The 9903-nt window shown below is 49.1% G+C and overlaps 3 protein-coding genes across 3 annotated transcripts in view; 1 reads left to right on the plus strand and 2 right to left on the minus strand.

Annotated features, from left to right (window-relative positions):
• Positions 1-4656: 4656 nt before the first annotated feature.
• Positions 4657-4821, minus strand: PpBr36_00336 (uncharacterized protein; the record flags this gene model as incomplete). The annotated part of the gene is made up of 1 exon (XM_029887529.1): positions 4657-4821. The coding sequence occupies one exon, from the start codon at positions 4819-4821 to the stop codon at positions 4657-4659; it is 165 nt and encodes a 54-aa protein (XP_029752649.1).
• A 1438-nt stretch (positions 4822-6259) lies between these two features.
• On the plus strand, positions 6260-8099 carry PpBr36_00337 (uncharacterized protein; the record flags this gene model as incomplete). Its single annotated transcript, XM_029887530.1, has 4 exons — positions 6260-6433; positions 6508-6582; positions 6663-7730; positions 7800-8099. The coding sequence occupies 4 exons, from the start codon at positions 6260-6262 to the stop codon at positions 8097-8099; spliced, it is 1617 nt and encodes a 538-aa protein (XP_029752650.1).
• Positions 8100-9402: 1303 nt separating this feature from the next.
• Positions 9403-9903, minus strand: part of PpBr36_00338 (uncharacterized protein) — a gene marked incomplete at both ends in the record, with an annotated part of 1051 nt that continues 550 nt past the window's right edge. The window contains one exon of the mRNA XM_029887531.1: positions 9403-9685. Coding sequence (XP_029752655.1) covers positions 9403-9685 — 283 coding nt within the window. The remainder of the gene's footprint in view (positions 9686-9903) is intronic.

Genomic DNA, 9903 nt, shown 5'->3' on the forward strand with positions numbered 1-9903 from the left:
TTTTTTTTTTTTTCTCTTTTGTTTCGTCTCCTATCCTGAGCTCAGTATGGTGATCAACTCGACATGGTGGTCTCGGCAAAAAGCCTGAAGTGGTTTTTGGTTGTTTGTTGGTATACATGCAGTGTGTTAACGGTTCATACTTGGTTGTGGTCTCTTTGCCCTCTGGCATCCCGCACAGTGCGTCAGGCCTGTTGCCGTTCCCAGCTGCGGATGGGATACCGAGGAAGACGCATGCTGCTTTGATACAACAAGACGGCAGTATACCCCTGACTACCCGGTCGGTCCTTCTGTCAAAAAATGGTAAGGCCAGTTTTAGTGCGCCCAGCCGACTCGGCGTTGGTAGAGTTGCGCCTACCGAGCCACCCGGAGTATTCAGGTATTTTCAAGGTCGCAGGCGAAGACGCCTCGCATCAATCGACTTTGGACCGCAAGCTGTTGGGGCTTCCTTCCATGTTCGGCGTCTGCGGAAGCAAGGCATACTGGTAAACGCTCGGATTCTTTGATCATGGACCGGAAGGTAGGTAGGTAGGTACGGTACATGGTCCCAATAAGGACGTTCCTTTCCACTGCTATCGGGTTTTCTCGATTTTTCTCGTCATGTCAAAACCAACCCCCTTGGTTCCTTCCTTTTTTTCTGTTGCAATTCCAATTATTTCAGCCTTCATTTCCCGATGCATCAGCCCATTTGCTGTATCTATTGCCCCAATAATTCATCCACGAGATGCATCATGTACTGACTCCTGGTCAGCCAGGCGCTGTGGAATCATATTGCCTCCTACGCAGTAAGGTAGGTAGCACGGTCTACGGGGTGTGAAGCTGATACGGTACGCAGAACGGAAACGGACCACTTTTAACAGCTGGCAACATGCGGTTAGTATGATAACGATCAAGTCCTCAAAATCCTGCTGCTACCCTACCTACGACATTGTACAAATCAGATCCGATGTGCCACGACCATGGTCCAGGCTTGGCTAGGGTGCGGGCCAGTCATCGGTTGCTGTCGATTCAGTAGCTGTCTTCAGCTTATTCCCCACCGTAACATGCAGGCATTAACGATCTTCGCACAGCCGCCGTTGGCAGCTTTGACAGCCCTGGAACCCTCGTCTTTATGCGGTCGTCCGTTCTCGCTTGGTTGTATTTTTTCGTCCCAACTGGCTCAAGTAAGAATTCGATCCTGCCTGCTGCTGCAATCTGGTAACGCCCCTGACAATAAGGCTTAGCTATATTTGGTTCATACTTTGTGCGAAACACCGGGCAGGGACGGGAACGTTTGTGAGGGGTTTTTTTTTTTTTTTTTTTTTTTTTTGTTGTTGTTGTTGTTCTCCTCCCCGAAAATCCTGGCGCATGGACAAGATTAATAATATCGGCCTACATGCGAATAGGTTTTCCCCTTAGTAAGACAACAAAACGTGCCTGCATCGAGTGCCATCTTGGGGTTGGTGCTAACTCCGAGCAAAACCCTCAGCAGGCATGTGGTGATTCTCCACCGAACCTGTGGATCCAACAAACGGCCGAACGGCTTGTGCATGAAGTCATATTAGTTTGTCATATTACTCTGCATATTTGTTCAAGGATGTATGTCTGCATGCGGCGTCCGCCTTGACTAGGTTTTCAATAATTCGGAATGTTTACAAACGAATTCATACGAAGTGAGTGTACGCAATCTGTATTTGATCAAATTTTATTCTCGCTTGCGGTAGAACCATTAGCCCCTAGGTGTTGTGCGCTGCTCGTCCCCACATGCTGATCTATGCAAGGCATGAGGCTAATTTCGCATCATATGTTTTCGGATGAGGGAAATCTAAAATGAAAATAAATATCGAAAAGTTGTCAAGTATGCGTGATTTGAAAATCACGGTTCAGGCCAACCTGGACTTGTCGATCAACACAAAGCCCCGGCATGGCAAAGCAAGGGACTGGGTGATAGGAAATCACATGCCCAGTTTCAGCCGATGGAGGCTGCTGTCCAGGGCCGACTTTTTTTTTTTTTATACATGTATCATAGATCTTGAGTAGTTATTCCGGCACCAAGATCAGATGAATGATGGGAAATCTAAAATTCCTGGGAGCATTGCGATTGGCTAACATATGGCAGTGAAAACACGACGCATGCATGGGGCCAGTACCCAGATGTGTATTCTTCACCTAACAGCTGAGGTGTGATAGATGTCACTGGACGAGTGGAGCTGTCCTATTTGATTTTAGTTACGGGCTGAACTCGATCTGCTGCACCGGAAACTCACTTTTGAGATGCAGTTTGGGGAAAATAGCATACGTGTGTGTGTCCCATTCCGCATCTGCAAAGTCTTTTCCGAAGTTGGCTGATATACTTGAAGCTTCACTAGAAAAACATCTGCATAGCATATATTTACCCCATAAAGCTAGCCTCCTTCTGATTTATGTGCTTCTCCCCAGGCTGGCATAACACCTCCGGGGCTAGTAGTTATGCTCTAACTTCTGGAACAGGCTAGCGCCGGCGGAAATAGATGCTTTTGTAATGAGTTGCGAGGCCTTTCCTTAGTTGGCAAACGCCCAAACAAGGTTTCTATATATGAATATATATATATGGCTTATCCCCTAGGCTTATTGCTACTTGGCTGTTGTGATTACCATTGTTTATCGACATACTCCAGGCTGTGCACGATATGGTTCTTCGCTTCCTTGTCTCCCCACCCATAGACGTAAGCTGGAGTTTTGAGCCCGTCCCAGTAGTTGCTTCACTTCCCATGTTTAAGTGTGCCTGCCAACACGGAGCTCATCTCGTCGATGTCGTGCTTCTTGAAGTGGCATCGCTGCCTTAGCGTTGTTAGGCTCAATACCTAAGACTAATAGCCATCTTCACGACCCAGTGAAAATTCTCTACTGTGACGGGGAGGCGACTCCCTTCCACGAAGAGACGTACATGGTAGCTTTATTTGCATAACACATGAATGGGCGTGGGTAGCTTGATCTCGTAGGACTTACGAGTGTAGCATTCATCCTCATTTAATATGTAATGCAACCTACATCATTGTGAGTTTGCGACCGACGTCTCCGATCAGGCGCAATATGCGACTGTACACCTTAAGGAGTCCCGTTTTCGCTACTGCTTCACATTAACACTTTCTACATCTGCAGTCCTTGTCATAAGCATGTGCTGCTTGGAAGAGACAACAACGACCAGGGTCGGTCGCCGTTGCCTCGCCACTGAGGCAGGCTGGGTCAATTTTATCACTTAAAGAGACTGCTACAAATCCTACGATAGGGCTTGCTGAATTCAGCTCAGCCACACAATTATCAGTGGCATTATCATGTACGGTAATGAGCTCTGCTCCAATACCGTGGGTGCGTAGGAGAAGCATGAGCAAGGCCAAAGATGCGAGGACGACGTAAATGTATGATAACTCGCCCGGCAATATCTGGATCCCTTGAGCATGAATGTCAATGTTAATGTTGAATGAGCCTGCGGCCATTTCCAGTAGAATATAAGGGAAATGGATGTGTAGGATGGTGTTGGGAGAATGGTGTCAGCCCTGAGACGTGCATTGATTCCTGAGCTCATCTCTCTATGTCTCGCAAACTTTTTTTTGTCGACCAACTCACAAAAGAAGGAATGGACATTGGCTGCAACGTCGATTAAAGAGCCACACTCAAGGCTAGAATGAACAGCTTCTCTTGCAATAGACACACAGGGCCCAAAAAGCCAATCCTGGGGCCAACAAGTCGAAGCTTACTATCTCAATCGGCCAAAAGGCCATGGAAGCGAGCACCATATTAGCACAGTTTAGGGTATGTCCAGTGTTAATCAGCAAGGAATCTGCTGTTGTCGAATAGGTAACGAATAGAGCTACGACGACTAGCCTCTGGTGGGAAAACCGATGTTGGCTTTCTTTGTTGTCTGGCAAGTGATCGGTCAAGTATTTCCAGAAGGATTTCGAATTATTGACCTTGTGCGACTCTCTACAGCACACCTTGATAGTATTTGACAAAAATTTGGCAAATTTTACAGCCAGGCTTGTGTTTCTACGTTTTGCAAGGGCTTCACCATTCTCTGACTACGAGAAAATGTACTAAGAGAAGATTCAAGGACTGTGACAAACAGAAAGAAGTAAGAAGATCAAGCATTCAGGAGATGTTAGCAGAAAGGGTCCCTTATCAAGCACTTATGTTTCATAATTAGCAGGCATGTTTTGCCCACGCAGCTCCTCTGGCTCAAGGTACCTCTCGCTGTGAAACTAAAAGATTTTGTGTTTGTAATGGATGGTCACAAAAGTGACTGCCAGCTATTGGAACTGACTGCTTGATAAGTAATCCCAGCAGAAATTGGTTGACGAGAAATGACGCAGACTTCATCTCGGGAAGGAAACCGTTCAAGAGAGTGATAGCATGTGGGCTAAGCTGCTGTAGCTCCTAGCATCTTGGTTACTATCTAATGAAAGTTAACAAGCAATAGAGAAGGCAAGGAAACAGGTAAAAAAAAAAATAAATAAATAAATAAAACTTCTTTTAACCCGAAGAGGTGTGATTGAAACTGTCACATGAAAACAGGACTGGGCCGTTGAACGAACTGCATATATGCTCAAGAGGAATACCTAATTATTGCCACAAACTGCATGGGCAAGGAGTCAAGAGACAGAGAGCTGTCACCAAGCACTCAGCATTGGCGAATTAACAACCTTAGCTTGTCAGATGGACTATAATCAACTCAGAATAATGTCCGAGCCCACTAATAAACGATATAGGGGTGTATATGTATATGGAGGGGCGGACGCTTCCGGAGCTAACCAACATCGAATAGCGACGGTGCCGGGCCGTTGACATGGAAGCTGACAAGGAGCTCATGCCTAGCACGGGCAAGCAAATTAGGTCTAGTCTAGACTAGTATTACAGTAAGTGCCTGGCCAGACCTACCAAGTCTCTGATAGGTGGTCTCGAAGCTGCTTCCACTAACTATGGTAGCAAACACCAAGAACCCAAAGCGATGTGTTAGTGTGTTTCTAGTGTCGATGTGCATCATTCGACGTTATCACAACGCACTGGCTTGATTACGAGTATAACCCTGCCGGAACTGATAACACTCCATGGATCACCCACTTTGGTGTCCCAAATCTGCCCAGTCATTGTGAGACACACCGCTGAGCCTCTCGCAACCAGCTGTTGGTGCAAAAGCAATATCTCAACACGAAATGGGGAGAGTAAAAAGCCAGAGTAACAAGCCAGAGCCAAAGGGAAAAAATAAATTAAAAAAAAAGTGTGTGTGTATTGCCCTGATTTGCAGTCAGCACCTGAAGCTAGGAATATAGCGAACCACTCGACAGCGAGCGTGCTTTGGGCGCCAGCCTAGTTCGGCGCTTTTATTTTAATTTAGGTGAAAACATCGCCACATACGGACGTCGCCTGGTTGCTGGGTGGATGGATAGATTGATAATAACAATGGAAAACGAGATCGGAGCGGCAACTACCTACAATGATAGGCATTGCCTGTACTGCGCTGTCGACCTAGACTTTAGTACCATACCTACACACAACGCGTTGACGATTTTCATTTCAATTTATGGGCTGTCCTGTACGAGTGGGTGGGGTTCAAAAACGCACAGACGGGGCCGATGATATCCCGATGGGTGCTGGGCTCCATGGGAGGAACCAAACCCAAGCCGACTCGTGCGCCGCACCTTTGCCCCAGTCCAAACAAATCAATCACTGACGACCTTCAACGCCTCATTGATTTTTTTTTCTGCACCTCGAATTCAAAATCGAAAAATCCATTATTCACAAATCAAATCAACGACCACAATCCCTCGCACCCGCTACTCTCCCCCCCCAGAATACATACATCAAGGAGCTTCTCAACGCTTCAGACCCTTCTTCACCCTTCTCACCCGCAAAAGGTCTGATTTCTTTAGAACCTCCAAAAAAAATCAGTGCGTTCCGAGCTCGCTTTTGCGCCCTGTGATTTGAACCCATCCGCGCGACTTTGGACGATCGGCGCCCACCAATCATCCGCACCTCAGATCATCCTACCTTGACCTACCTTAGGTACCTTAACTACTTACCCACCGGGTTAGTACAACAGCACAAGCTATTCTCCATGCTTACGAAAGCTAAGACCATTTTTTTTTTTCTTCCATAATCTAGGCACATAAACGACGCAGGCGGCTGTTCCAAGTCAATACCTGTTCGACCAGGCTCGGCCATCTCTACCAGATCGACAATCTGTCGATAACTCCTCTCGCTCAACCGCCCCATACCATCTCCTCCAAATCACATAACCGTCGCAAATATGGCCACCATGCCGACAAACGGTAATGTTAATCACCAGGACCAGAACACTGCGTCCGCCTCGTCTCGCAGCCAGGCCAACACCGAGTCTAGCTCCTTGTCCAAGGACGAGGTTGGCTGGTACTTCGTTGAGCAGTACTACACTACCTTGAGCAAAAACCCGGAGCGACTACATGTGAGTTACAGCTAATTAGACATGTTGGATGGCAGTTCGCGCCGTAATATATTGCTAACATGATATTTCATCAGCTCTTCTATGGGAAACACTCTCAGCTTGTTTATGGACTCGAGGCCGAGGTTGCGAACGTGTCTGTTGGTCGTCAGGTAAGAATGCAAAACCAACTGGGATGACATTGTTGTTAGGCGACCCTTGGACGCAATGGCTTACTTTGTTCCTTCCACAGCAAATCCAAGAGCGGATCAAGTCCCTTGACCTGCAAGACTGCAAAGTCCGCGTTTCCAACGTGGACTCTCAGGCTTCTGAGGAGAGCATCGTGATTCAGGTTATTGGAGAGACGGTCAACAAGGGAGGCGAGCCCAAGAAGTTTGTCCAAACATTCATCCTCGCCAAGCAGCCGTCCGGATACTTTGTTCTCAACGATATTATGCGCTACATTAACGACGATGCGGAAGAGGATGCCGCAGAGACAACCGCGGCTGAGGAGGAGGCTGCTGCCCCCGAGACAGAAGTTGCCGCTGAGCCAGAGGCATCCAAAGTCGAGCCAGAGACTGCTAAGCCTGAGGTCGAGGCCGCCGAGGTCGATGTCACCGCTGCCAGCAAGGATTCGGAGAAGACGGCCGAGCCCAAGGAGGCTCCCGCTGCCTCGACTGAGGCTGCTTCAACCCAGCCAGCTTCTCAGAAGGATGCCGTTGCCACTCCCGCCAAGACCGAGAGCGCTGCTGTGACACCCGACCCTGAGAAGGTGGCCGAGGAGATCGCCGAGGAGGAAGTTAAGAAGCCAGAGATGCCCAAGGACCCAAGCCCGACCCCTGTCGCACCTCGCCCGGCTGCACCTGCCGCTGCTGAGCCCGAGAAGGCCAAGGAGCCCCCAAAGCCTATGACTTGGGCTAGCAGGGCTGCCGCTGCCGCTAGACCTGCCGTTGCTCTGCCGAAACCTGCTGTCCCCGCCGCCACGCCTGCTGCTCGCCCTGCTGCCGCTGCCGCCGCCGCCGCCGCCGCCACTCCTGCAGCCGTCACTCCTGCTGCTGCTGCTGCTGCTGCACCCAAGCCGGCCGCACCCGCCCCTGCCGCTGAGGCCCCCGCTGCTCAGGAGTCGGGTAACGAGTGGCAAACAGCCGGTGCCGATTCCAAGCGCCAGAACCGACCCCAGTCTGTTGTTGGTGCGCCCCAAGAGGACAAGGGCACCTTGGGCTACGTGAAGTTTGTTACCGAGAAGGTCAAGACCGAGAATCTTAAGGCTCATCTCTCTTCCTTCGGCGAGCTTGTCTACTTTGACATCAACCGCACCAAGGTTCGTATATCTCTTTTTTTGAGTCTTTGAGTGGACGTCGTGACGTTTTTACTGACTTGAACTGCTCAGAATTGTGCTTTTGTTGAGTTTGCCAACGTTGCAGGCTACACGGCCGCAGCGGCCGCCAACCCTCACACTGTTGACGGCGAGCAGATTTACGTCGAGCCCCGCAGGCCGAAGGCCAGCGCCTACGGTGGTAGCAACTACAGCAACCGGGGAGGCAGCATCCCGGGCCGCGGACGTGGTGGATTTGACGGCAACCGCTCCAGCAGCCAGGGCGGCCGTGGTGGCTACGGCAACCAAGGTCGTGGTGGGCGTGGGGGTGCCCCTAGGGGTCGCGGTGGCGTTTCGCAGCCCGCCAACGCATAGGTCATTCTGACCTAGTACCTCGAAGCTCGAGCTTCTTACTGCAGCTTTGAGCTGGTTTGTTCACAGCCAGACAAGACTAGACAAGATGCTCGTGGTCTTTGTCGTTCGGAGCAAGTTCGCCATTAAAAGTCGAATATGCGGGTGATTAGGGGAGGAAATACAGCAAAACCAAAGAAGATGTGCATTTCGGCAGGAGTTTGAGGTCGAGTTTTTCGGAAAATTTTGAAGGACGAACCCATCAGTCAGTCAATCCATTTGCACGGGCAGAGCTAGCGCGTAGAGGGTATGGTCTCGAAAAGTTACATAGTTGGCTTTTGGGGAGTTGGTCTTGGGGCTGGTCTGTTTTTTTTTTTTTTTTTTACTTTTCTGTTTTGTTTCTGTCTCATTTTTTTTTCTCTTTGTCCTTGGGTTCTTGGGTGTTTGTCAACGCCGGGAGGGAATGATGGGTAAGGGAATGGCTGAGAATGGCATTGGCAGGCTAGCGACATAGCCTGATACCTTGCTTTTGTCACTGATTTTTTTTCTTTTTTCCTTTCACTTCTTCAAACCCCCTTTTTATTGTGTTTTGATTCTTGGTTCTCCATGACATGTACAACATGTCCTGGTTAAGGAACTCAAAAAATAAGGGAGCAAGAGCACACTCGGTCCGGGTCATGAACGCCATTAATTTGTTTTGATCTCGGAGTTGGCTGGCGGGATCTCTGGGAGCGTCTGGTTCTCTGTAACTTCTTCTTTTTTTTATTATTATAATTGTGCATGCGGGCTTGCTTGGCCTGAACCTCTTGGGATCTGGGGCGCGTGTCGTTGGGGTTTGCTCAGTGATACTCTGGGGGACATGTCGAGTAGGAGAGTTATCTTTTGATACCCAGGTAAATAATGATTGCTCTCATGTGCGGATCGAACGAGGGAGGAACGAAAAAACCGAATGGGTTTTCAGTTGCTAGGTGGGATCTCTGAGGGAAACCAGATGACGTCAAGGCTGGGTTTATAGACAGCCATATGGTGACTGCTTTGTCTTACGGTGCCAATAACTATTAAGGGGGAGAGAACATTACTGCCAGAAGGACGACCCTCTCGATGCTTTTGAGACGCCAATAATCATGATCGTGAATGAATTAAGAAAATGGTATCGTAAGCTTTCACCGCCAACAAACGCCCATTCGTTCTCCTAGTGTATTTGCCGCCTTGGACGCTGGTCTGAATAGCCCAACAGCAACGAGCATGGGTATAGAAACCCACCTCATGGAAGATGACTTTTTTTTTTTTTTTTCTCTCTCTTTGTTTTGCTTCTTTTTCTTTGTTACTATGCCCCACCCATCTCCACGTCGGCGGCCCGAGTCTCGCGCGCCAGCTCGTCGGCGACGTCGTCCAGCAGCGCGTTTGCGCCGGAGACGTCGGCGCAGGCGGCCTCGAGCTCGGCCAGGAGCGCGGCGGCCTCTGCGCGCTGCGTCTGTATCTCGTCAAACAGGGCCGCGTTGTGCGACTGCATCGTCTGCAGCCTGGCGTTGAGCTGGTTCTGCTGCGCGGTCAGGAGCGGGGCCAGGTTCGCGGCCAGGACGTCTTCTGGCGGGAGGAGGTGAGGTGGTCTATTTGTATTTTTTTTTTTTTTTTTTTTTTTTTTTTTCAAATGGATCACTTCTGTTACTAAAATAGCAGGATCTGATTAATCCGTAGAACTTTTGGTCAAGTCCTTAGCGGCATGATAGTTCTGGTAAGTTTAACATGTGCCATTCCGCTTTCGAACTGCACTGTTATAAGAGCGAATACTGAAGGAATCACAGCAACCAAGATAAAGAAGAAGAAA

The sequence above is a fragment of the Pyricularia pennisetigena genome, chromosome 2 (assembly GCF_004337985.1).
Source record: "Pyricularia pennisetigena strain Br36 chromosome 2, whole genome shotgun sequence".
Taxonomy (NCBI): Eukaryota; Fungi; Ascomycota; class Sordariomycetes; order Magnaporthales; family Pyriculariaceae; genus Pyricularia; species Pyricularia pennisetigena.